We start from the raw sequence: 26082 nt of genomic DNA on the forward strand, positions 1-26082 counted from the left end.
CGGACAGAGGCGATCAGTAAAACCCACAAACCACCGTGGCTAAGTTCTGACCGGTAGCCGTTGCCGGCCAAGCTCCCCAGCCAGGCCTGTTCTTTCCGGGTGAGACAGATTAGCCTGGGTTTCCCGGCAGAGGGCCCTCCTCCTGTGGAGTGAGCCACACAATTGGAGGAGAATTAAACGTCACTTCTCACCAAGAAATTCAGTAGGATCTGCGGCCCCGTCTCCTGGCCACGGAAGTCACCTCCTGTCTCACCAGAAACAGCATCCCAAGCTTGGGGGGATGTCGCCCTGAAGGATCCTCAGCCCCACCTCACCTCTCAGCAGGAGGGGCCTTCTCCATCCTTCCTTTCACACAGATTTCTCCTTGAGCAGATTTTGTGGTTTTAAAATGTAACACTCCTCCCCCTCATGGCTGGAACTAGAGCGCCTGCCGCTTATTAAAAGGGGGACAGGACACCGAAGCCTGCCCGGGCCCAGAGCCCCCTCACCACTGCTGTGACCTGGGGGGAGCTGAGCCCACCCGGGGCAGTGGTGCGGGTGCGGGGAGCGGGGGTGGGGGCACCCCTGGGGAGAGCTGGGCTGGCGCTGGACGAGCAAGCCCCACTTACGCCTTTCTCTCCTGGTCCATCCTGTTGATCTGGCCCCCCACGAACACGCGGATCCTGCATTTGCTCCACCTCTTCTTGCGGCCGAGGAGATAGGGGATGAGGAGGGTGAGGCCTGGCAAGGAGGGTCCCCGTAAATCAAGAGGGAAGTGCTCTCAGGACAAAACACCCTCCGGGTTCTCGCCCCGCTCTGCCACTGGCAAACCTCTTCCCCTCGCTGGGCCTCAGTTTACCCATCTGTATCATGAGGGTGCTAGACTAAAGCAGGGTGGCACACGGGGCTCTGTGGGCTGGGGTTCATTTGGCCTGCATGATGTTTTTATTCTATCTATTTATTAATATAATTTACTGTCAAATTGGCTAACATACAGCGTGTAAAGTGTGCTCTTGGTTTTGGGGGTAGATTCCCGTGATTCGTCGCTTACATACAACCCCCCAGTGCACATCCCAACAAGTGCCCTCCTCAATGCCCATCACCCACTTTCCCCTCTCCCCTAACCACCCTCAGATTGTTCTCTGTATTGAAGAGTCTCTTATGGTTTGTCTCCCTCCCTCTCTGTTTGTAACTATTTTTCCCCCTTCCCCTCCCCCATCGTCTTCTGTTAAGATGCTCAAGATCCATATGTAAGTGAAAACATATGATATCTTTCTCTGACCGACTTATTTCACTCAGCATAATACCTTCCAGGACCATCCACGTTGCTGCAAATGGCATGATTTCATTCTTTCTCGTCTGCATGATGTTTTTAAATAAGTGAGCTGACATTTAATAATTGGGGGCTCCTGGGTGGCTCAGTCGGTTAAATGTCCGACTGCGGCCCAGGCCAGGATCTCAGTTTGTGGGTTCGAGTCCCACGTCGGGCTCTGTGCTGACAGCTCAGAGCCTGGAGCCTGCTTTGGATTCGGTCTCTCCCTCTCTCTCTGCTCCTCCCCCGCTTGCACTGTGTCTCAAAAATAAATAAGCATTGGGGCGCCTGGGTGGCTCAGTCGGTTAAGCGTCCGACTTCGGCTCAGGTCACGATCTCGCGGCTTGTGAGTTCGAGCCCCGCGTCGGGCTCTGTGCTGACAGCTCAGAGCCTGGAGCCTGTTTCAGATTCTGTGTCTCCCTCTCTCTCTGACCCTCCCCCGTTCATGCTCTGACTCTCTCTGTCTCAAAAATAAATAAACGTTAATAAATAAATAAATAAATAAATAAGCATTAAAAAAAATGTTTATAATAAGTGGGGGCTTTGCATGTGAAAATCTGGATTGCTGGCATTTTTTGAAGATGAAAGATTTGACCAATGGATGGGAACCCTCATCCTTCCTTGTCATCCCTTCATAGAAGGCCAAGAGCAGCTGTCACTTACCACTGCATAACCCTGGACAAATTACGTCACCTCTCTATGTCTCAGTTTCCTTATTTGTAAAGGAGTCTCAAACAACTTCCTACCTAGGGATTGCATTAGGTTAGCCCACGGAAAGCACTTAACGTCAAGCAAGGGTAAGCGTTCTCTCTATATTAACTTTCACCAACAGGATACATACTACTGGAGCGGGAACATTTTCTGTCTACCTGGGGCCCTATTTCTGTCTACATGGAATAATAAAGCTGAGAGGCATGTATCTTAAGAAAAATGGGAGAGGGTATATTTCTTTGGGAACAGAAGAACATTCCTACAGCTTTTCTGTGCACTGGCCCATCTCCCCCAGTTATGGCGGGTGCCCGTGGCTCCTAAGGCCCAGCTTGTCTGAACATTCCATCCCGTGCCAAACTCAGCTCCTCCTATAAAGTGCTCCATTTTACAGCTGAAACACTGGGGGCCAAGAGAGGGGCGCGGCCAGGCTCCCCCAAGCCCAGCGGTGGGCCCAAAGGTCCCTATTCCCCTTTTCTGGGCCCCGGGGTCCCTCGAGGAACCTTGTCCAGAGTGGCCAGGAAGGGTAGGCCATGTAGGGAAGACAGCCTTGGGGAGACCTGGTGTCCAGGGGGGCACAGACCTCCGTCGTCAAATAGCCAGTAGATGTCTATGGTCTTCTTGCCCTGCTCAGACTGGAAGATGGTGCTGGCCTGCTCCTCCCGTACCAGGGCCTCAGGGTCCACTGCAGGAGCATAGGGGCAGGTCACCTCAGAGCAGTGCACATTCAAATGCCTGTGTCTGTCTGAAAACAGAGCCACCTGCCCTGTGAGGTGGGCTCGCTGTCACCCGGGCCACGCACACAGCGGCCAGAAGCACTCTGCTCAGGGCATGCATGGTGGGGACTGGCCCAGATCACCACCAATGGCTCTCCTGACAGTGAGACCCTTATACCCGATTGTCAGGCAGGTGGACCAGGAGCGGCAGTCCCAGACATGCAGTGCTAGGACGTGCCCCTCCCTTGCTCCTAGCGTCTCTCTCCCAGGATTCTGGTGGGCATTGGAGACTAGGGACCATTCTCTTTAAAAAACCCTGTGCCCCTCGCAAATGCCCACCGGATGCCCCCAGCTCCTGTGCTGTTCCCCTGCCTCCCAGAGCATCAGTGGGAAAGGACTGAAGGAGAAGCCTACTCCTCTCCTCCCTGACATCTGAGTGTGGCCAGGTGCCTTTGGAGGGGTCGGACATGGGCTGCAGAGCCAGCTGGGTGGGTCCCCACAATGTCAGGATACTGAATTCCCAAAGAGGGCTGTGATGTTGAATACTTCCCCAGCCCACCTGCTCTGGCCCCCAGTTACCCATCCCCAAGGGTCTCGAGCACCTCCTGCCCTTGACCAGTTTCCCTCATGGCCCCCCACTAGCTGCCCCACGAGGTGAGGGTGCCTTGAGTGGGGTGGGGACTGATGTGTGCCTGAGACAGATGGCCTGGCCCCGCTGGTGCCGGCTTCTTTGCTGTCCTCCGCTGGGTCAAACACTGGGTCAAACACTGGGTTAACTGCAAGAGAGGGGACAGTTTTGTTCCCAGGCTCTCCTTGCCTAGGGCACTTCCAGGCTCCCCCTTATACTAGAAAGTCCTGACTCCCCACCTTCCACTGACCTGGCCCCTGCCCCTGAGCCAGGAGCCCTCACAGCATCTCCCCTTCTCAGTGAAAGTCCCCCTCCTCTGAGAGGCCTTTCGGACCATGTGTCCTGTGTCAGCGTCACTGTCTAAAATGACTTGTGGGTCCACTGCACTTCCTATGGGAACAGCAGCTTCCCAGGGGCAGACTTTGTTTTACCCCTGCAGTACCCCTAGCGCCCAGCACAACGTCTGTCAGGAGCACGGGCTGCTGTTCTGTAAATATTGGTTGCATCAATATTCATTGCACAGCCGCTGTGTGCCAGGCATGCTGTCTGCACAGGGTGACATGGGTCAGCACGCTCCGGTCCCCACCAGCCAGAACTGTAGCATCTGTACCTGTCAGCTCCCCCTGTGCCGCCCCCACTTATTTTCTAGACCATATATTATTTCTTTCAGCCCTGCAAACATGACTAATTCAGGGTCTGCAGATTCCCGCATGACTAAACGTAAAACACATCCCTCCTCGGTGCGCCAAAGATGGTCTCGGAGATGTCCCATCTCCGTGGCCTTTCTCTGTGTGTTTTCATATTCCGGTGTCTTTATCTGGAGATTCTCCTTTCTTCCCTCTTTTTCTTTCTCCTCTTAGATCCTCTTTATCTCATCTGGTTGCAAAAACCCTGATAGTGATTGGGGAGCCCTGAGTTCCAGTCGCATTTCTGCACCCAGCTGGAAGTGTGGCCTTGAGCTGGTCACGTCTCCTTTCTGGGCCTCAGTTTCTTCATTTGGAAACCTGATGAGTTCTAAGAGGCCATCAAAAGCTAACTTTTTATGAATATATGAGCTTTTATTCCTTACTAACTTCTCTCTCTCTTCCCTCTACCACTTAAAAAAAATCGGGTTCTAGAACTTTCTGGGCTCCTGTTCTGGCTTTTGACAGGCATGCCAATAGGTGGGGCGTGTACTCACTGTGTGCCTGCATCACTTCCGAGACGTTGAGCCCCTCACGCATCCTCATGACACACACACCGTAGTTGAAATCAAAAGCATCGCTGGGAGGAGAAGAGGTGGGGTCAGGTTCCTCTCGGTCCCAGCCCTCAGCCCCCAGCCCCCAGGAGACCAGATGTCTAGAGTTGGCCTTGCCTTCCACCATGCCCCTCTTCTCTGGGCCTCATCTCCCCCTCTCTGTGACACGCAAGTGGAACTGGAGAGCCCCCCAGGACCCCTCTGGCTCTATGGTCTGTGGCACTATGGATGCTGTGAACCCTGTACTCAGAGGGAAGCCAAGTCAGGCCAGTCTTTGAAGCAGGCTCTGTCCTCCTGATACATTTGGATAATCTGCACAACCTACCAACAGAGGTGGGCATGGGAATTGCTAGCCCCATCTTGTAGATCCAAAACTTGAGTTTTGGGGAGTAACTTGCCCATGATTGCACGCTAAGGAAGTGGCCAGCTGGGTCTGGAGTCAAATGGCTGAGACAGAACCCTGAGGGCAGGCACAGACACAGGAATGGCCTTGCTCAGGAAGGCAGCCAATAGCTTGTCTATGTGGAATGTCTAGAAGACTCCTACCCCGGAAGTGGATTTACTGCCCGGTTGACAGAGGGCCCCGGAGACCACCAGTAGGGCTTGATCTGATGAGCCAAGCATTGCCCCCATGGGTCCTTTCAGTTACACATCTCTGGGACAGGGGCTTCTCAGGCCCCAGCATTTCGGGGTCTTGGAGTGCCGAAGCTGGGGGTGGGGTGCTGAACAGACATCCCACCACTTCCTGCTGTGACTGTGTCCATGGTGGCTCAGGTGCATGGCTCAGAGTCAGGCAGCTGGTTCACAGCAGACCCGGAAGCAGGTCCCAGGGACCCAGCGCTCAGCCTTTGTTCTGGAAATGCTACTACACACTGCCTCTCTATGCCACATCAACACAGAAAAGCAACCCAGGCAGGCATTTGCTGGCCATTGCGCAGCAAGAGCTGAAGGAGAAAAGGTTCGGAGTTCACCCTGAAGTCCCCAGGGAGTCCCCACATGGTCGCCTCCCGGGAGGCCTTCTGTAGCCCACAGGCGAGCACAAGGTTTTCACCTAAAAACCCACATTTTCAACTTCTCTGAAAAACCAGAAGATCTGGGCAACACTGGGCCCAGGCCCACATTTCTGCCTGGGCACGGCTGGCTGCAGCCAAGTGACAGCTGCTCACTCCAGCTCGCTCCCCATCGTCCCACACCCGGCCAGTCCCCTTCTCTGTGTTCCCTGCCTGCCCCTGCCCATCTTGGTGTCCATGCCCCAGAGTGGCGAGCCCTCAGTGGGTCTGTTTCTTCCTGAGCTTTGAACCGCCTTCAAACCGCCCAGGAAACTCCCAAGGGGCAAATCAAGAGACCCCAGGCCCTGCCTCCCTCGTGCCCTCACTCACTGCAGGATGCCAATGTAGTCCTCCACTGTGGCCGGGTGAGCCGACTGCCAGTTCTTCTTGAACCCAATCACCAGAATGTTGGGCTTCATTCTCCCGAGACCTGTGGCCTGCAAGGGGTAGGGGGTTGGGGTGAGGGACCAGGCCTCGTGCCCCACAGGGGCTCTGTGCTGTGACGAGGGTGGGGCTCTCTTAACCCCCGCTGCCCTCTTTGCCAGGTGGCGAGGGCTCAGAAATCCCATCCTGCCAGTTCAGGGTCCTGCCTGTCTGGACACACCTGCGAGAAAGGTGACGTGACAACCAGAAGCTACGATCACCGCACCGCCCCCATTAGCTCTGCATTATTCCAGTTCCTGCTTCTCCAGCAAATTATTCCTCGTCACAAGTGACTTGAATTTGGATGTCAAGCTTTAGAGTATCCCCAGGCCATCTCACCTGCCCATCTTTTGTATTTCTTTTTTCAGTGTTTAAAAATGTAAAAAAAAAAAAAAAAAAAAATCCCCAAATGTGGGAAACTCGACTGCATAATTTGTGGTAGTGGGGGACTGCGTTTGCGCTTTCCCCTGTAAAATAAATAAATAAATAAATAAATAAATAAATAAATAAAATAAAAATAAAAATGTAAAAAAAAATTTTTGACGTAAAATTTACATAACACAAAATTAACCATTTTAAAGGGTATAGAATTCGGTGGAATTTAAGATATTCAGAATGTTGTGCAAACATCACTGCTATCTATTCTCAAAATATTTTCATACCCCCCCCAAAAGACCCTATATGTTCTTTTTTAAAAAATCGTGAGAAGGGGCGCCTGGGTAGCGCAGTCGGTTGAGCGTCCGACTTCAGCCAGGTCACGATCTCGCGGTCCGTGAGTTCGAGCCCCGCGTCAGGCTCTGGGCTGATGGCTCAGAGCCTGGAGCCTGTTTCCGATTCTGTGTCTCCTTCTCTCTCTGCCCCTCTCCCATTCATGCTCTGTCTCTCTCTGTCCCCAAAATAAATAAACGTTGAAAAAAAAAAATTTAAAAAATCGTGAGAAATATTTAGAATTATTAGAAAGGACTCCCAATGTTGACTCAGAGTTAACACCTATCATTTTATCCCGTTTTACAGATGAGAATCCTGAGCAGTAAAATGAATGGCCTGGTAGAACATTCCGGAACTTGGTCTGAACAGTGGCATCATACCGCTGGGTGGTATCTGCTTACGTAAACATTTATCAGGCTATACACTTAATACTTTTTCACTTTGCTGTCTGTAAATTATATCAGAAAAGAAAAACAAGGACGGCTCAAGCTCCCACCATCCCCACAGACTTCCAGGTCAGTTTCCCCTAGGCCCTGGGGACCCTGAGAAAGTGCCCCAAATTAGCATATCTGGAAAGGTGAGGAAGGTAGGAGACTCCTGTGGGAGTAGGAGCTTCAACTAGCCCCTTAGGACATCCTGCCTTCCGGGTTGTCCCACCAAAGCCATGGCACCTGCATGAGAATCTGTACACCACTACGGAGGTCCTCGGCAATGACGTCTGAGTAGAAGGCCTTGATCTTCCTCTTGTTCAGCCACTTGGTGTGCCCATTGGCAATGAGCCGGAGCTCAGGCATCCTCTGTTTGCGGGGTCCCTGCAGGTGGGGGGAGCAGGTGACCTCAGGGGCTCCTTCCTTCACCCTCTGGCCTGAATGAGATTCAGCCCCTCTCCTCCCTGGAGGCTGCCCCATGGGCTCAGCCACACCCAGAGGTGCCCATTCTCCCATATGGAGTTAGGGGAGGGAAAGAAGAGAAGGGAAGGAGGGAGCAGGGTGGGGGAAGGAAAATGGAGGCAAGAGGTGAGAGGTAGGGCAGTGGGGAGAAGCTGGTGACTGGAACAGGGGAGGGAAGAGAACCAGGCCCACAGCAGGGTCCGGTAGGCTTTGCTTCTCCACAGCCCTTCCATCCCTCACAGCCCCCAACGCTGCCAGCCACCCTTCCAAGTATAGACTTCATGCCCAGGGGCTCCTCCAAGGGTACGTGCCCACCCCACCTGCAGGGGCCACTCACAATGAGCACGTGGCCACAGACCATCAGGCTGAGGTTCCGGGTGAAGGTGCCCACAAAGTCAACCAGGGCTGGGCGGAAGTTGGGGGGCCCCGTGAGCACCAGGCACTGGGGGCTGAGGAGGGGAGGGGAAAAGGGCATGAGCCATCTGGACAGAGCCCACAGGGGTCTGGGTGCAAAACGCAGGTGCCGGGAAGCGTAAAGACTGGGAGTGGGGAGGCATAGCATTTACAAGATCTCTGTGTCACCTGGGTGGGTGACTCGGCCTCTGGTCAAGGGCCGCTGCCACACTCAGCTGGAGCCAAAATTGGCCACTCCTCAGCCGTGTGACCGTAGGCCAGCTACGTAATTTCTCCGTGCCTCCGTGTTCTCATCAGTGACCGCGGTCATTTCATACACCCCAGAGGGCTGTGGTGAGACGGCGGATGGCCCTTTGTGCAGCAATGCAACGTAAGTACTTAATGGCTGACTGTTAGCTATTAAGGTGTGGTGGGAAGGGGTCCAGGACACCCGAGTCTCCCTCTAAGGAGAGGTTCGTCATAGTCAGCCTGACGGACACCTGTGGCAGGGATGGCAACACCCCATCGCCCTTCTAGAGCCCTCTGCATTTCAAAGAGCAGATCCTGCTGTGGAAACTCAGGTACAGAGAGGTCACTAGACTCGCTTGGTCCCCACTGAGCAATGTCAACCTCGTCTCCTCCCCGCAGGGCCGTTCTCCTCCACCTCTGTTCCCTCTCTGAGCAAGGACCGCGCCCACCCTGGGTTTTCCCGGGGGCAGGGGCACGGGTCTTGGCCTGGAGCCTCCCAGAGCAGGGACATGGCTTTGCTCACCGGTAGTTCTTGATGTGATCCTCCACCTTGTTGAGGCCCACCGAGTAGCTCAGGGCCAAGTTGTAGGAGCCGGCCTGAACCGAGGAGCCCCAGTTCACCTCTGAGCAGGAGGGGTGAGCACAAGATTAGAAATCCCCGGGAGAAGCCAGACGTGCCAAGGGAGGGGACGTTGACCTTCTTTAGGAATCGAGCACCACGGGAGCTGGGCTGGCTGGTGGGTGGACAGCCTACAGATCTCTTCCTGATGTTTGCACATTGTCATATGGCTACATATTTCAAAGTTATACTTCTTAGGATCAAACTCTATAAAATATTCTCCTCCCTTGACAAGCAGACAACGACCTGGAAAACCAGGTTCAAATTTAGAATTCCAGGCCTTCCCGGATTGCTGCATCCTGTCCCCAGACCACTGTCACCCCTGGATCCGCACTTGCGCGTATGTGGGCACCACGCTGTGTCCACCTGCCCTGCGGTCAGCCAGCCCCTGGCCACCCGCAGTCCTGCGTGTGCACACCAGCAGGCCGGCCTTTTCAAGAGGATGGACCTGGGCAGGCAATTCCTGGGTCCTGGTGCCGGCGGGGGTGGTCCAGACCCAGAGATGTGGGTTCTGAGCAGACACATTTCCCGTAGGCTTCTCACCCCACTGGGAGGGACGAGGCTGGAGGGTCAGAGCAGGGCCCTTGAGAGCACAGAGCCTGACACAGGCCCTCCAGCCGGGCCGAAGGGCACGATGGCGTGCTTGGCACCCTCAGGAGGAGAAGGGGCCCCTGGGCCCCTGGGCAGCCTGAGACCGCACACCTGGCTTCTTGTAGATCACGTAGAGCAGGAGGAAGAGAACGACGCCGATGGCGATGAGGGCTGCCCACCAGGTGAGAAGGAACATGATGACCACAGAGATGACCGCCCCGAACAGCGCCGTCCACTTGCTGTAGTACCGGAACGAGGGTCTCCACCCTGGGCGGGGGACACAGGTCACACTCGAGCCTCCTCCTGGGCCGGTGCTGCTGGGGCAGGGCCTGGGTGGCAACACCAGCAGAGCCCAGAGCCGGGATCCCTGGCTGTGCCCACCACCCGGGTCTCCTGGGCTGGGCCTGGAGGCTCCGGGGAGGATCACCCACCCGCCTCGGCTGGCACTTGGCCACGTCAGGCTACTCCAAGGAGGAGGCATCCAGCTCTGGCCAAATACGGCCACGCGTCAGCAACAGCACCGGCTCCCGTGTCTCCCGGGGAGCCAAAGGGGTGAGAGGACGAGGAAGGATGTGGTTCTGCGGGGCTCCATGCCACCGGGCTGTGCTCGGCCCACCACTACTGACAGCTGTCCCACGGCACGACTGTGGGGCACCACAGCCCCCAGTCTAAGGCAAAGGTGGCCTGACGACCAGCCCACTGGGGATTTGGGGCCTAATAATAATAAGAAAAAGGTTTTCTCGAGACTCTTTACTGCCATCTGCTAGAAGTTTTTCAGGACAAACATAGAAATCGATGATGCAAACAGGCGGCACCCCAAGAGCTGTGGAGTAAACAACCTACAGCAACCCTCTCTGTGACTTTGGGCCATTCTCTTCCTCTTCTGGGGAGTCAGACTCCTGACTCCTGTAAGATTGGTGCAGGAAGGCACTAGAAAAATCTCTGCACCCTGGAAACAGTGTATGAATCCACATACAGGGGACACTGTCCGTGCTTGAGAAAGGATAGCTACTATGATGATGATTTCAATGGTTCCTTGATGGTTTTGATTTGGGAGGTGACTCTGGTCTGCCCACCTGCATCACGCCTTCCGCTCCCCCACCCATGTCCCCGCCCCAGGTGCTTCCTCCCACAGAAGGGTGGAGGGGGCTGCTTACCGGGCGAGTTGGTGATGGAGGCGTGGAAACAGCTGAAGTTGATGAGGGCGTAGGAGCATAGGAAGAAGTTGGAGATGATGGGGGCAATGGTGTTGAGCTCAGCTTCAAGGACCCGAGGGGAGAGAGGACAGTCTGTTGGGCAACCAGCCAGGGAGCCAGCTGGCACCCTCCCTCGCAGTTGGGGGATTCCAGACAGGCCACAGAGGCTCAGTGAGTCTCGGCCTTCTCATCTGTGAAATGGGTCCATCGTGTTGTGACACTCAAGGGGCCGATGTTTCGTTAACCGTAAAATGCCAGCTCTTAAGAGGATGGAGAGCAGTGGGAGAGGCTATGGGATCACAAGGACAGTGGCTGTCACATTTTTTTTTGTAACACAAATTACAGTAGGAAATATACTTTACAGCGTGACTGAAGACACGGGACCTATACGATCTTTTATCTGAAACCCTGAGACCATAAGACACACACAGTTCCACCCGCAGTAGAAACCCACTCAAGAACAAGTTCCTTCCCTCCCCTGCCGCACTCCACTGCCACTGCCCTGAGAAACCCCAGACAAACTTGTGTATGTGTATCCTTGTCTCAGGGCCTGCTTCTGGGGGATCTCAAAACAAGACAAGCACCTCTTATGCATCAGGGCCTCTGTGCACAATTCCACTGAATCCGCCACAAGAGCCCTGCCCCAGAGCATCTGAAATGATGGTTCTCAGTCTGAAGTGCAATCAAAACCGCCCAGATAAAAAGACATCAAATCTGAGTCGGGGGCGGGGGGCGGCACTGCACGGTGAGCAGGAAGCAGAGGTGTGTCTGGGGAAGCCCAGGCCTGACTAGTCATTTCCATCCCCCGGGGGCGGCCCTGCTGCCTCCTCATCTGGTTCAGGATCCGGAGCAGCCAGTGTCTGGAAAGGTTCCCTTGAGTGGACGTGAGTAGATTGGTAGGGATCGCTGATGCCAGCGTGAGTAGCAGGACCACTGGACCCCACCCTGCTCCTGCATAGAGAGCAGGGGCCGGAGGGTCAGCGTGCCGTAGCGTGGCCACCGCCCTTGCTTGGTGCGGCCACCTTTCTTCTAGCAAGTTCTGCCTTGTTGGTTAAGGAGACCAGGAAGTACTGGGGAGTGTGTGCGTATACGAATACATGCGTGTGCATGTGTGTGTGTATATGTGTGCACACCGGTCTCTTCCTGCCCATCTATGACACACCTCTTCTGCACTCTCTCTCCCATTCTGCAAATGAGACCAAGGCTCAGGAAGGTAAAAATGATGTGTCCAAAGCAATACAGCTGGCTTATGGCAAAGCCAGGATAGAGAGACAATCTGGGGCGCCGGATGGCTCCATCGGTTAAGCGTCCAACTTCAGCTCAGGTCATGATCTCACAGTTCATGAGCTCGAGCCCCACCTTGGGCTCTGTTGTCAGTACTGAGCCCACTTCGGATCCTCTGTCTCCCCCTCTCTCTGCCCCTCTCCAATTGTTCTCTCTCTCTCTCTCTCTCAAAAACGAATATAAATTTTTTTAAGAATCTAAAAAAAAAAAAAAAAGAGAGAGAAAAGAAAGTCCATCTAACTAACTGATTAACTGGGATCTGTCTCCTCGGGCATCTTCTATCTTGAATTCCAAGGGAGCTGGCAGCTCAAGGGTGGAGAAATGAGTTTAGACACCTACAGAGATACTGACTGAGCTGTTTGTATCAGCTCCCACGAGCTGTCCTGTGCTCCAAAGTTGTCCTGGGGGCTAATTCAGACCTGGTGTCTGGGGGGTGCGGGCAACTTGCCAGGACACGGGAATACAGAAGCGGGAAAAGAAAGTAGGGTCCCGTCTAACAAAATCGAACGGTCCACCTGCCTGGTGTGGTGTGGGAGCCACCCTGTCTGGAGGCGGGGGAGGGGCGGGCACCGTATGACCCTCCCGAGTGTTCTCCCATAGAGGGCCTCGCTCAAGAGTTATTCCACGAGTGCCCACTCCCTGCCAGGCCTGGCTGGGCGCTGGGCGCCAAGGTGAGCGGCACAGAGAGGAGCCCTGCCAGCCCTCACAAGCCTCTGCGCCCTGGCAGCCTCTCACCGATGATGATGAAGGCCACGGCAATGGCGTAGGCCAGCAGGTAGCCGCGCACGGGCTCCTTGTTCTTGCCGTAGCCCTTGCCGAAGAAGCCGATCAGTGGGTACAGCTGGTCCTCGCACAGGCACTGTGGGCACAGGAAGACGTGCTCACCCCAGGCTGGGCGCCCCCCTCCCCTCCCTTGCAGCCCCAGCTGGCCCTGCTTCCTCCCTCCACCTCAGCAGACTACTTGCCCCAGTCTGGGTCCTGTCTTCTCTCTCTCTGTCTCTTTTTTAAACGTTTATTTTTGAGAGAGCATGAGTGGGGGAAGGACCGGGAGAGAAGGAGACAGAATCTGAAGCAGGCTCCAGGCTCTGAGCTGTCAGCACAGAGCCCGACATGGGGCTCGAATTCACGCACCAACCCACCAACCGTGAGATTGTGACCTGAGCCGAAGTCAGACGCTTACCTGACCGAACCACCCAGGCGCCCCCTGGCTTCTGTCTCTTAAAAGGGAGTCATCTCCCTGCCCACCCCCACGTCACCAGGGAGCTAGCAAGGGGGCAAAGAGAGGGGGTGGCCCGCGTGGGGGTGAGACTGGGTCAGAGAAATTGCAGGCAGGACGCTAGGCTGCACAAGGGAGACTCTGGGAGGGAAATGCGGGTGCCCTTTGCAGCACACCATGGGACGGGGGCTGCTTCCTGCAGGTTTGCTCACTAGCCCCCTTTCTCCTTCAGTCTAGACGTCCCCGTCCCATGATACCTCCAGGCCTCTGTAGGGGTCACCTGGGGACCCTTCCACTGGGCCTTCCGACACTCGCGGCCCCGTTCCGCGGCCTCACCTGGAAGACCTTGGCGGCGGAGACGAGGCAGGCCAGGGCGGAGGAGAGCGTGGCCCCAAAGATGCCGGCCGTGATCAGGGGCGCGAAGCCTGACACCATGCTCATGGTCTGCAAGGAAATGGGGTTCGGGCCCCTCATGGTGGGGCCCCTCACGCCCGGAGTCCTCACCTCAGGCAGGGGCTGGGTCCTGAGGCCCCCGAGTCCACACTCCTCGCCTGGAGATCCCAGTGCCCACCGAGTCAGGGACTGGGCCCAGGGGCCCCCCACCTGAGCCTGAACCTCTTTCCCCCGCGCCCGGGACCCAGCCCCCCAAACCGTGTGTGTCCCAGCCCGTTCCAGCCTCTGTCTGGTCCTTCCCCGCGTCTGCTGGGCCAGACTCCCTGGCAGAAGCCACGCGTACCTGGTAGTAGTTGATGAGGCCATAGCGGCAGCTGTGCTGGTGGGCACACTCTGTGAAGTTCCAGCCGTAGCCACAGGCCAGCCCCTCGCAGGCGCCCGAGCCGGGGGTCACCGTGGCATTCAGGACCCCGGAGGCATCGCGAACCACGCAGGAGCCTGAAGGGGCAGCAGGGCTTGGGGAGGCCTCCCGCCCGCCCTTCCCTCCTTCCTCCTCTCCTCCCACCCCAGACACTGGCCGCTTCTGCACAGGGCGAGATGCTGCTTGAGGGGCCAGCTCTCCCTTTAGCGTGTGCTACTACTAATGGATGATGACGACGATGACGATGACGGCAATGAAATCTGCTAACGTGCAGAGGCACTCACGACGTGCCACGCACTCCACTAAGCGCTTGAAACAACCCTGGGAAGCAAGTATGACCATCGCTTTCGTTGTCGGTGCCATTCTACAGTGGCGTGGTGACCTACAGTGACCCGTGAAGATCACCATGTCCTTCTTAAAGCAGAGACCTGGCTGGCTGTGACCGGGGCCGTGTCCCTCGGCCATCCGTGAGCGGCTCGCCTCACAAGGGGGTGGCGGGCAGCCAGAGCACCTGTGAGGATCTCAGTGCGAGGCAAGGGTCAACAGCCCAGGCCTGGGTTCAAACCTGGCTCCACCACTCAGTGGCTGTGTGACCCTGGGCAGGTCGCTTAACCTCTCTGAGCCCTGCTTTTCTCCTCTGTAAAATGGCGGGTTGGCAGTGCCTGGATTGAATGCGGTGAGGCATGTCAAGGGCCGGGCATGTGGTTGAGTCCGTGGTTAGTGCTGTCTTCACCACCACCACCATCATCATTATTGTTATTATTACCCATCCTTGGGTCAGAGTATAGTTTGTCCTCTAGGAATTTCCCACTCTTGAATCTGTAACCTCAGGTTTGAAGGGAGCAGAGGAGCCTGGTCTGACCATCCCCATCCCCACCACAAACAACCATCCCTCCCCCCCCCCCCCCCCCGCGAAGATGTTCTGGTCACCACCGGTTGTCCCCAAAAAGAAGGTTTGAGGGTCCACTTCTTGCGGTCACCATGCTCTCCCTGTTAGAGAGCTGAGCCCCCTGCCCCGTGTGACCCTTCCGGCGGTCTGGGCTGGCTACTCACCGATGGTGGCCGAGATGGCCAGGTAGGAGACAGTGGTCCAGAAAATGGCCATGAGCGTTCCCTTGGGAATGGCTACAGCAGGGTCCTGGGGGAGGGGGAGGAAGAGAGAGAAGGCATCAGTTAGCCTCTGGGCCTCCGTCAGGCCCTTCTCTTGTCTGAGGCCCAGATGGGCCAGCAACTGCTGGCTGTGTGTGAATCACCGTCAGGTACCCATTGATTTGTGTGGTTCCACAGCAATTAACATACAGTTTCTCCTCTGAGGAGAAACTCTCTGCTGGCATTTTCCCAGCAGAAATAACAAATCTTCACATGCACACATCGGGTATTCCACTCTTCCAGACACTTCCTCAAACATAACTTCCTGGGCAGTGGCCAGGGTGTCCCTACCCTGCTGGCGGGGAAACTGAGGCCAGGAACCAGAGCGGAGGCCCCAGCCGGCGGAGCCAGGGGCGGCTCTGTCCTGACCACACCAAGTCCGCAGCTTCAGGCCTGGGGGGGCTGGTGCTGAGTGGTGCAACACAGGTAGGGACTCTTACAGCAGGGTCCCCCCGCCAGGTGTAGCCCCCAGCCCCGGGGGCAGGCCACACAGGCACTGGGAAGGACATCCGTGCACCTCCCCAGCTTTCCCACAGCTGGCAGGTAGAACCACAAATTACAGAGCTTGGAGGGACCGCGACACCGTTCAGCATCACAGGCAGGTCCAGACAAAGCTGGCAACAGCCAGTTCCCTGCCTCAGACACTCAGGAGCCTGAGTTGGAATCGATGGTCACTCAGTGATGAATGAACGAGCCCCGGACCCCGCCCTTAAGGACCCTGTGCCCCAGGGAAGGAGGTCCCGCCAACACAGGGCGGATGGCACCTGTCATGGGACAGCCTGAAGTGTTCTGGAGAACAAGGGGAAGGAGGGAGACCAACACCGTGCAGCAACCACGGAGGGCCTCACGGCAGAGGGGACGGCTGAGGTGGCTCTGAAGGCCCTGGGGTGGGAGGAAAGGTGAGGCAGGCCAGAGCCAAGTGGAAGCAGAGATGCGTTGCTGGAGCGAGGCTGGGGGACCTGGAGCTTCCAGATCTGCTGCAGTGTCTGCTTTGGGGGGCCCGGCGGCTCTTCCTTGGGTACCAGGATGGCCTGACTAGGTCAACACACAGAGTCCCCCTGGTCCCAAGGCCAACGGACCGCCTCCACTTCCCCTCCCACCTACAGTGGGTTGAACAGTATCTCCAAAAATTCGTGTTTGCTCAGAACCTCAGATTATGACCGTATTTGGAAATAAGGTCTTTGCAAATGTCGTTAGTTAAGATGAGGTCATACCCAGTTGGGTGGGCCTTAAATCCAATGACTAGTGTTCCTGTGAGAAGAGGGAGGGACACACAGAGGGAAGAAGGCTGGCTGAAGACAGTCACAGAGACTGGAGAGAGGCAGCCCCATGCCAAGGAATGTCAGAGCCACCAGAAGCTGGGAGAAGAAAGGAAGGATTCTCCCCTACGGCCTTCAGAGGGAACGTGGCCCTTAACACCTTTGTTTTGAACTTTTGGCTTCCAGACTGTGCAAGAATAAACGTCTGGGATTTTTTGTTTGTTTGCTTGTTTTTGGTTTTTGTTTGTTTGTTTCTGAGAGACAGAGCATGAGCAGGGAGGGGCAGAGAGAGGGGGAGACACAGAATCCGAAGCAGGCTCCAGGCTCTGAGCAGTCAGCACAGAGCCCGACGCGGGGCTGGAACCCATGAACTGTGAGATCATGACCCGAGCCAGTGTCAGAAGCTTAACCGACTGAGCCAGCCAGGCACCCCAGTGTCTGTTTTAAGCCCCTGTGTTTGTGGTAGTTTGTCACAGCAGCCGTGGGCGGTGGGCACACCCAGCCTCCATCCTACCCCTATATCTTGGCCTGAAATCTCTGAGCCCGGCTCACAAGTCAGGCACATCCGAGACCACATCCCAGCCCGTCTCTTCCCAGGGGTATGTGCGCTGGGACAAGCCCCTTCACCTCTCTGAGCCTAGGGATGCCCTGAACCCCGATCTGTGAGATGATAACCCAACATGGCACGCAGCCAGCACCCACAAATGTGAGCAGTTAGGAGAGGGGACTGTGTCGTGCTCGGGGACACGCGCTGGGACCACAGATGCAGCACAGACCCCACAGCTGTCACCTGGAAGTCCCTTGTCTCTCAGCCTCAGCCTCCCCATCAGAAAATTAAGCTAGTAAATCTTTCCTCGGCCATAGCACAGGCTGATTGTGAAGAGACATTGGTCACGAGATTGCTCTGTCAGTGCTAAAGGGTCAGGGAGGTGTGAGGGATTAATATGATGGTAACTCTGATGTCACCCTTAAAAAAATTTTTTTTAATGTTTATTTTTGGGAGAGAGAGAGAGACAGACAGAGCACAAGCAGGGGAGGGGCAGAGAGAGAGACACACATAGAATCTGGAGCAGGCTCCAGGCTCGGATCTGTCAGCACAGAGCCCAACGCGGGGCTCGAACACACGGACCGCGAGATCATGACCTGAGCTGAAGTCGGACTGAGCCACCCAGGCACCCTTGACGTCACCCCTTTAAATGTCACATTCTCTGAGGTCTCTGGCCACCTTGTGCCAATTTGTACCAGCTCCTCCACCCCCGCCCCCAGGGATTCCCTACCCTCCCTCTGCTTCGTTTCTCTCCCCAGCACCACCCACAAGCCACTCTCACTCCATGTCCTCCTTATGTTTCGGTGCCTTGTCTCTCTCACGAGAATGTCAGCTCCATGAGGACAGGAACTTGTGCCTGTTTTGTTCCCCGCTGTGTCCACAAGATGCAGGCACAAAGCAGGTGCTCAAAACATATCCACTGAATGATAAACTTAGGATGACGCTGAGGCCTCTTTGTTCTAGAAACTTGCATTCCAGCTCCTCTGCCACCTGTGTGTGTGTGGCCCTGGGCCACCCCAGCCCTCTCCGCGCTTGGTTTGCTCCTCTGTAACATGGGGGTGATGAGGGCATGAGCCCCCTGAGTATAATGTACCCGGCGGCCACATAGTAAAAATTACCACAACCTTGACTACTAGCCATTAGTACTTTCTCCATGCTGGGCACTGTTCTAAGCACATCACATAAATTAGCACATGGAATCCTTATTCCCTGCTCTGCGAAGGGGAGGGGGCGGTGGGCTGTTAGTCCCATTTTACAGTTGGCAAAGCTAAAGCCCAGGGAAGTTTTAAGGGACTTGCATAAAGTCTCCATGAATGGAAGCTTCTCTCCTGTTGAGGACTTACTGTCTCACGAAATGGGCAGAGGGCTGGATGCAGGAGGGAAGGGCCGCTTGGGGGCTTGAGGGCATTTAGGACAGAGTGGAGGTGCACCCCCCTTCTACCCCTCCCCACTGGGTCCGGGACAGCTGCCTGCCACCCGAGAAGCTGGACGAGGTATCTGGATAAAATACTAGGCTGCGATGATCTGTAACGGGGCTGGCAGGGGAACCAGGCTGTCTGAGCACACGACTGGCCACTGCAGGGACCTCAGGACAGACAGGCAGACCAGGCCTCTCCTGGCCGCTCCCCAGAAAAGGAAGAGGAACCAGACAAACACAGCCACTCCGGGATTCCCAGGCCACGCTGGGTACCGCCCAGGCATACCCAGTTAGAGCCAGGCTGGGCGGAGACTGTCCCCAAGGCACAATTCTTAAGTCATTTAAGAAAATGCATCAAGGAGGGGCGCTTTGGTGGCTCAGTCCGACTCTTGGTTTTGGCTCAGGTCATGATGTCACAGTTTGTGGGTTCAAGCCGTGTGTTGGGCTCTTTGCAGACAGTGTGGAGCCTGCTTGGGATTTTCTCTCTCTCTCTCTCTCTCTCTCTCTCTCTCCCTCAAAAATAAATAAATAAACATTAAAAAACTGTATCAAGGAGCACCTTTCAAGTGGGACTGGAGGCTGGGGGAAAGGGCTCCAAGCACAGAGCCAGGCTCTCACCGATCACCCCACATACACACCATCTATCTCCTTGATCCTGCTCTGGCAAAGACCCCACGGCTTTCAAAGCCCAGCCTCAGCCCTACCTCCACCCAGGGTTTTGTCGGAGCCCCTGCCAACATCTGCCTGCCCTTCTCTCCCACCTTCTAGCAGTTTGTACTTCACTCTAAGCCTCCCATCCGGTACTTTTCACCCTCTATCCACTCAATAAGCATGTTGTCTGACTCTTAGCTGGGAATCGGGACATAGAGGCAGGCCCCAGTTGTCCAGCTCAAGAGAACAGGACAGGCGAACAGACACGTAAATGGCCCGATGTCTTTATGCTCAAGAGCCACGAAGGACCAGCAGAGATTTAAGGATGGAAGCGTTATTTGAAAGAGAAACAGAACTTCTCAAGGTTAAAAAAACAAGCGTAGGGCATCCCAGGAAGAGAGCACAGCAGAGGCAAAGACGTGGAGGAGGGACAGACAGCAGCAGGTCCTCGGGACTGGGGCAGGGGTCATAGCAATGGCATTGGCAGGTTGGAACCTTGAGCTCTGAGCCTAGGAAACTGCCCACATCAGGAGGGTGGGGGGCCCTGGGAAGATGTCAGCCCAGCCAAGATGTGCATGAACCAGCTGCAGCTTTGGAAGGTCGAGCTGGCTCCGTCTTCCCCTTAGGCTGACTCCCGGGAACCAGGGAGGAGACTGGCCCGCTTTAGTCATTAGTCCTCCAGGCCTAGAGCATAGCTGGTGCCAATCAACAAACCTCAGAACCGAGTAGAATGAACGGACCTGGTTTGGATTGACTGGGGTTGAGTTGGGTTGGAATGGACTAGATTTTAGAAGCTCTGACTCCATGGTGTCTGTGCCAGGCTCAGTGCCCAGTGGGAGATCCCAGCAGGACACAGCCAGGAAGCCGGGGGTGGGGGGGGGGTGGGCGTCTGGCTCACCTTGAGGTCCCCAGAGATGTTGGCCCCTGCCAGGATGCCTGTAGCCGAGGGAAAGAAGATGGAGAACATCCCGAAGAAGCTGCCTTCTGCACCCCGCCAGTCGGGTACCAAGTTCTGGACAAAAATGTCCGCTGGAAGACCAAAGCCTGAATCAGGGATGCCTGGAAGGCTGGGCCCAGCCAGCCAGGCAGGAGGCTCCTCTCTGGCAGCTCCTGGCCCTGGGAGTTGGGGGGTGGGTCTCATCTTCCTCATGCTTACAGAATGGGCCCAACCGGTAGGCAGACTGTACCTGTCCCCAGAGCCATGGGCAGGGGCCCCAACTTGCACATACCCCGGTAGCTGAAGAAGCCTTTGGAGGCCTTGTCCTCAGATGGGGGGATCAGCGTCCCCACTAAGTAGTTGGCAAAGGAGATCATGATGACAAGGAAGAAAAGCACCTGGGCCTGGGGAGTGGGTAAAGGACCCTAGAGGTCAGATGGCCTGGCCCTACCTGCTCAGGGAGCCCCAGCAGGTCAGAACCTGTCCAAGATCCCGTCCTCATTCATTCATTCATTCATTCATTCATTCATTCATCACCCATTATGCTGCAGGTCCCATGCTGGGAGTCGACCACATAGCAAAGCTCTTGGCTTGTCTTGCTGATGAATAAGGAACACGACTCCAGGGAAAGAACGAGGGTGTGATGGGGACTGTGGGTGGGGCTATGGAGCAGAGTGGCCTGCAAAGGTATCTTCAAGGGTCCTAAAGGAGGGGATGAGTGACAGCAGAATGATTGGGGGCACAAGCCTGGGACACTCAAAGAACAGCGAGGAGGCCACAGAGCCGGAAGCCGGAGGGAGGGGGAGAGAGGGCAGGCGGCAGCAGATCTGGCCAGTCTGCCCGCTGACGCCCGAGATTTCTGCTGCCCTCGCCCCACGGTGCCAAGCCTCTGAATTCTGGCTGGATACAGGTTCATGTGAGGACCACGTCTCCCTGCCCTGCTTGCAGCTTAGGTGTGGCTGAGAGATCAAGTTCTAGTTGATGGAATGGAAGTAGAGGAACATGAGCAACTTCCAGATGGTGCCAGAAAAGGAAGGGGAATTCGCTCCTTTTCACCCTCTCCCCTTCCTGCTGAGTGGACTATAGACGTGGTGGTCGTGGCCGCTGTGGAGCAGGTGCACGGAGGCCATACCCAGGGATGGAGCAGCCACAGGACAGAAACCGTCTGGGCGCCTGAGCCTATGGGAGCCACACACACACACACACACACACACACACACACACGGACTTTTACAGGTGAGAAAAACACACTGGTCCTGCTCCAGTCCCCACCCTCAGGGTCTCTGTCACAACAGCAGAGCCAAAAGCCCAGCTAATACAGCGAGAAGAGGCAGGGCCGGGCCCAGGACCGGGGCCTCACGACTCATGTTCTTCACCTGACCACTCCTAACATCCCCTCCTCACCTTGGACTCCCACTCCATGCCAGCCAGGGAGATGGCCAGCAGCACGGTGACGGTGACCACGCCGATGATGCGGATGTCATTGATGGGGTCCACGATGGGTGTGCCGTACTCCTAGGGCGGGGCACAGGCCGGGCTGCACACCCCACCCCTCCATCACAGGTGCCCTCTCAGCAAAGCACAAACACAACCACCTCGCCCACCCACAGAACATCCACAGTCGTGCTGTATCGGCCTGGACAGTTTGGCCCTAAAGGCAACACACCTCCCTGAAGGGGACTTCTGGGAATGGTCTTTATGTGATGAGATCATCCAGTCACCCACAGAGAGCAGACAGCGGCCTGGCAGGCAAAGTGGGGCAGAGGGGCAGGAAGGCCTGGCCCAGGTGGGGGGAGGGGAGAGCGAGGTAGGCTTCCCCCGGCTCCCTCTGCCTGGGGTCCAGCCCCCAGCTTTACCTGGAGCAGATCCCGCACGGTCTCTGCAAAGCCCACGGTGTGCATGGCCACGCCCACAGCATTGGCAAAAGCGAAAATGAGGCCGATGGAGCCCCCGAGCTCTGGGCCGAGACTCCGGGAGATGAGGAAGTAGGTGCCACCTATTAAGGACAGAGCCAGAATCCGTGAAACCAAAGGCTGGGGTGGGCTTGGGGCAGGCAGAAGCCGAGGCTGGGAGAGGGTAACCACGGGACCCACGGGGCCCATAGCACAGGAGATAACCAAGGCCATCTGTGGGTGCCCAAAGCCTTCACCTGGAACCAGAGGGAGCAGCCTGGGGAGTCCCTGTTTGGTGGGGATGGGGTGGGTGGGAGTGGCTTGGAGACCCATTCCTGGGGAGGAGACGGGGGTGAGCGACAAGAAAGAGGAGGGCCTTCGGGGTGGGGTGGGACCCACCTGACTTGACCTTGCCGTTGGTAGAGATGGCCGAGATGGAGAGGCCCGTGATGGAGGTCACCGTGACCGAGAGCAGGATGATGATCCAGGTCAGGACTGGGGGGCGGGGGTAGAGGGGATGTGATTACCAGGAAACTCAGCTGGGGCATTTCCCAGGTGGGGAGCCATGTGAGGAACCTAAATTAGCCAGCTGGCTTGCCATGCCACCTAAGTCACTGAGCCTTGGTTTTCTCTGAGCCTTGGTTTTCTCATCTGAAAAATGGGTCTCTGTCTACCTCCTGGTATATTCTGAACAGCCAGTACATAAAGGATCATTAGGTATGGAAGGAAGGTACCCTCTTTTAGTAATAAAAAGTAATGTAGGGACACCTGGGTGGTTCAGTCGGTTGGGTGTCCGACTCTGGCTCAGGTCATGATCTCGTGGTTCACGAGTTTGAGCCCCGTATGGGGCTCTGGGCTGACAGCTCAGAGACTGGAGCCTGTTTCAGATTCTGTGTCTCCCTCTCTCTCTCTGCCCCTTCCCCTCTCTCTCTCAAAAATAAATAAAACATTAAAAAATTTTTTTTTAAAAATTAATAGTTACCACTTGATGAACACCTTTGGGTACCAAATCCTATGGTGTTTTACATGCATCATAGAAACCCTATTATAGGTCTGTGGGTAGGGATAGTTATCACTCCCAGTTTACTGATGAGGAAATCAAGGCTCAGGGAGGTTAAGAAACTTGTCCAAGGTCACACAGCATCAGAGCTAGCATCTGAACCTTGGTGTCTGTCCAGAGCAGAAGTTCCTAACCTGGATGCTATGCAGGAGAGATTGGCTCTGAGAGGTTCAGGGACATTGTCTGAGGGCAAACAGGGCCAGGGAGAGTCCTCGGGTCTGTTGACTCCACTGCAGACTCTCCTGCCACACCTCCCTGTCCTCTGTCACTGCAGGAGCCTGGGGCTCTGCAGCCCAAGTTCAGGATTGTGGCCTGGAAGGATAAGGTCTCAGACACACTCTTCCCCTTCCCCCAGGAGGTGACACTCACCGATGCCCGCCTGGGCTGTAATCCAGGGGAGCCTTAGGTAGAGGATCACGCCCCAGATATTGAGCATGCAACGGATCTGGGAAGAGAGAGGGGTCGGAGGTCACCTGGGTGGGCCGGATACCCCAAAGCCAAACATACAAGTCTCTGTCCCCAGTCATGGCATGGCACGGCCTAGGGGACACGTGGGTCCTTTCTTGGCTCTACTCACTGCAATGGGTTCCTACTTCAATGCCCCTCTAACTCACTGGGGCACCCAGGGAGGGGGGGTACCCAGAGACTCACTTTTCTGCCCTCCCATTGGGGTCTGAGGATGGGCTGCAAGCATAATCACCCCTCACCGGGCTCCCAGCCCGGGATCCTGTGTCTGGCAGCCCCAGCCGGGGCCCCAGTGGCCAGCTGCTGGCCCAGGGCCTGGCATCCAGGGGCAGCTCAGCAAATGCCAGCTGAGCCAATGCCCCACATACAAGCAGAAACAGCACTCAGGTCGCTGTGACTTCAGCTTCCAAATTTAAAGCAAAGCCAGAGGCCACAGCTGAGACTGAAATTCCATGGAGGTGGGGGTGCTGATGTGGTCTTGGGCCCCAGCCACGTCTTGGGGAGGGGCAGGAACATGTGGCGTTTGCAAGGCAGGGAGACCTCTAAGACCCTCTATACACTCCGAGATACTGAACGGGGCCACGCCAGGCTCTGGCTGCCACAGCTCAGGAGGAAGATTCAGACGCCATATACGGGCTGCTGGGGTAGAGGGGAGCTCACAGTTCAGATGGAGAAACGGAGGCACAGCCAGTAGGCAGCTGGTCAGAGTGAGGTCAGAACCCAGGCCTCCTGCCTTCCAGAGCAGGACCAAAGCCTTCTTCTAACTCTCATGTGATCCCCTCTGTAAGGTCCCATAATGCCTTGCAAAGCCAAGTTCATTTGATTCTTTGCTGTTTGAGGACTTACTGGTGCTCTAGGCCACAGGAAACCTTCCCCTGCCCATCACTGAGAATGAGAAAAACATGCGTTCACACTGTGTGTTTCGTGCTGCCCCCTGGTGGCTGTGGGGGAAAACAATGTCTCCTAATAATTCCAGGGGAAGCATTGATCCAAGCAATTCCCGTCTATTAACTCATTTAACGCACATCATTTACAGATGAAGAAACTGAGGCACAGACAGGTTAAATAACTTGTCCAAGGCCATAGAACAAGTGAATATACACAGATCTTTCCTAGGGCAAGGTATCAGTCTGGGGGTTGAGAAGCACAAAACCAGGGAAAATCTCTGAGGCCCAGACTGGACCTTGGGTCCACCCTGGCCACTGACATCTGAATGTCAGAGCTGAGCCTGGATGGAACTCTGTCTCCCACTCCCATTCCTGGGCATCCCACCCACACCCTACTCACCATCACCCCCTTGACCCAGCCAAAGCGCACGGGCTCCCCAGGGTTCTTCTCACTGTTGGTGCCTGTCTCATCCTCCACCAGCCCGTCAGTCATCTCATGGCCGGGCCGGCTGTCGAAGGCCAAGGCGTGCAGATGGCTGCCTTCCTGCTGGAAGCCCAGAGGCCACAGGTCAGACAGGCGGGGGTCATGACACTCCAGCCCCCCATCTCGCCTCCTCCACAGTCCAGCCCCGCAGGCAGCAAACCCAGCAAGCCTCCTCTCCGCTGCAGACCTTCCTCATTCCCACCTCCCTACCTCTTTCAGGTGCGTGCAGCCTCTGTTCACGCACCTCCACCCGCCGTGGCTCATTACCTCTCTAGGAGGCTACGATTGCTTGATTGGGTCATCGGTGCCCGGACAATAAACATTACAACATGTGCCCCGAGCTCTATAGCTTCCACGCTCACATTTCACTGAGGCCTCTTGACCCATGAAGAAGACACTTGTTTGTCCCCGGGGCACAAGAGCCAAGGCTCAGAGAAGTTAAGCACCCGTGTCAAGGTCACACAGCAGGACCGTGGCCAGTCTTTGAGACGGTGCTTACCTTGAGGAAGGAGTGCAGATGGGCCAGCGTGGGCCGAACCTTTCGGGGCTCTCCGGGCAGGGCGCTGTTGGCATAGTGCTCGTAGGCGGGCACCACATCGATAGTGTTGTAGCCGAAGGTGCGCATGTAGAAGGTGCTGCCGTGGGTCAGGTGGCTGGGGTGGCTGCTGTCGTAGGCAGCTGGCGGCGGGGGCTCATCGCCCCCCAGCAGCGTGCTGATGGTGAAGCGCCCGCTGCACAGCGTGGGGTCCCCTGGCATCTCTGACCCCGGCAGCTCTGCCATGGTGGCTCTGGGTGTCCGGGGAGGGGGCCAGGGTCGGCGGGGATGTGCTGGGTGGCTTTATAGGCTGGCCCACAGCGGGGAGGCGGCAGGGAGTTTGGCCCAAACCGCCCATGGCTGGCGAGCAGGGTCCCTGGACGGGGTGGGAGGTGGAGCACGTGCCCACTGCTGTCCTGCCCGCCACCTGATCGCGGAGATAGCAGCCTGGCCTGGGACCGGAAGGGCTGGGCTGGACCACAGCCAGACGCAGAGCGGAAAAGGGGCAAACACGTCCAGCCCCTGGGTCCCCGAGAGGCTCTTCTGAGTCTGAGAGCTGAGGACGTCTGCAGGACCCTAGGAAGCAGTACTCACCAGAGGGGACTCTTAGGGACCCTATGAGGGACCCTAGGGACAGCCTGATGACCTGTGGCCCCACCCTATGCAGGTTCAAAAACCTCTCATTTTACCTAGTATTTAGTTTTAGTTTTTATTTACCTAGTATCTGTGAATAGATGAATGGTATGATGTTTAAAAAGATGCACACGTGTATATAAAAGGTTAGTCT

The 26082-nt window shown here is 56.1% G+C and overlaps 1 protein-coding gene across 3 annotated transcripts in view; it reads right to left on the bottom strand.

The window, feature by feature from the left end:
* Positions 1 to 25583, bottom strand: part of SLC12A3 (solute carrier family 12 member 3) — a 42188-nt gene extending 16605 nt beyond the window's left edge. Inside the window, exons 1-22 of one of the 3 annotated variants that reach the window (XM_027044429.2) lie at positions 25260 to 25583; positions 24677 to 24820; positions 23294 to 23369; positions 22264 to 22359; positions 21829 to 21968; positions 21377 to 21487; positions 20265 to 20376; positions 19934 to 20064; positions 15066 to 15150; positions 13935 to 14089; positions 13535 to 13642; positions 12718 to 12841; positions 10660 to 10761; positions 9614 to 9769; positions 8816 to 8915; positions 7988 to 8099; positions 7432 to 7572; positions 5960 to 6066; positions 4524 to 4606; positions 3318 to 3491; positions 2583 to 2684; positions 609 to 720 (exon numbers count right to left, since the gene is read on the bottom strand). In XM_027044429.2, the coding sequence (XP_026900230.2) occupies positions 609 to 720; positions 2583 to 2684; positions 3318 to 3491; positions 4524 to 4606; positions 5960 to 6066; positions 7432 to 7572; positions 7988 to 8099; positions 8816 to 8915; positions 9614 to 9769; positions 10660 to 10761; positions 12718 to 12841; positions 13535 to 13642; positions 13935 to 14089; positions 15066 to 15150; positions 19934 to 20064; positions 20265 to 20376; positions 21377 to 21487; positions 21829 to 21968; positions 22264 to 22359; positions 23294 to 23369; positions 24677 to 24820; positions 25260 to 25541 (2753 nt within the window). In that variant the 5' untranslated portion in view covers positions 25542 to 25583. Of the gene's footprint in view, positions 1 to 608; positions 721 to 2582; positions 2741 to 3317; positions 3492 to 4523; positions 4607 to 5959; positions 6067 to 7431; positions 7573 to 7987; positions 8100 to 8815; positions 8916 to 9613; positions 9770 to 10659; positions 10762 to 12717; positions 12842 to 13534; positions 13643 to 13934; positions 14090 to 15065; positions 15151 to 19933; positions 20065 to 20264; positions 20377 to 21376; positions 21488 to 21828; positions 21969 to 22263; positions 22360 to 23293; positions 23370 to 24676; positions 24824 to 25259 lie in introns of all 3 variants that reach the window. The other 2 variants (XM_053209911.1, XM_027044428.2) reach the window with 2 other exon arrangements.
* Between the last annotated feature and the right edge of the window lie 499 nt (positions 25584 to 26082).

The sequence above is a fragment of the Acinonyx jubatus genome, chromosome E2 (genome assembly GCF_027475565.1).
Source record: "Acinonyx jubatus isolate Ajub_Pintada_27869175 chromosome E2, VMU_Ajub_asm_v1.0, whole genome shotgun sequence".
NCBI classification, from domain to species: domain Eukaryota; kingdom Metazoa; phylum Chordata; class Mammalia; order Carnivora; family Felidae; genus Acinonyx; species Acinonyx jubatus.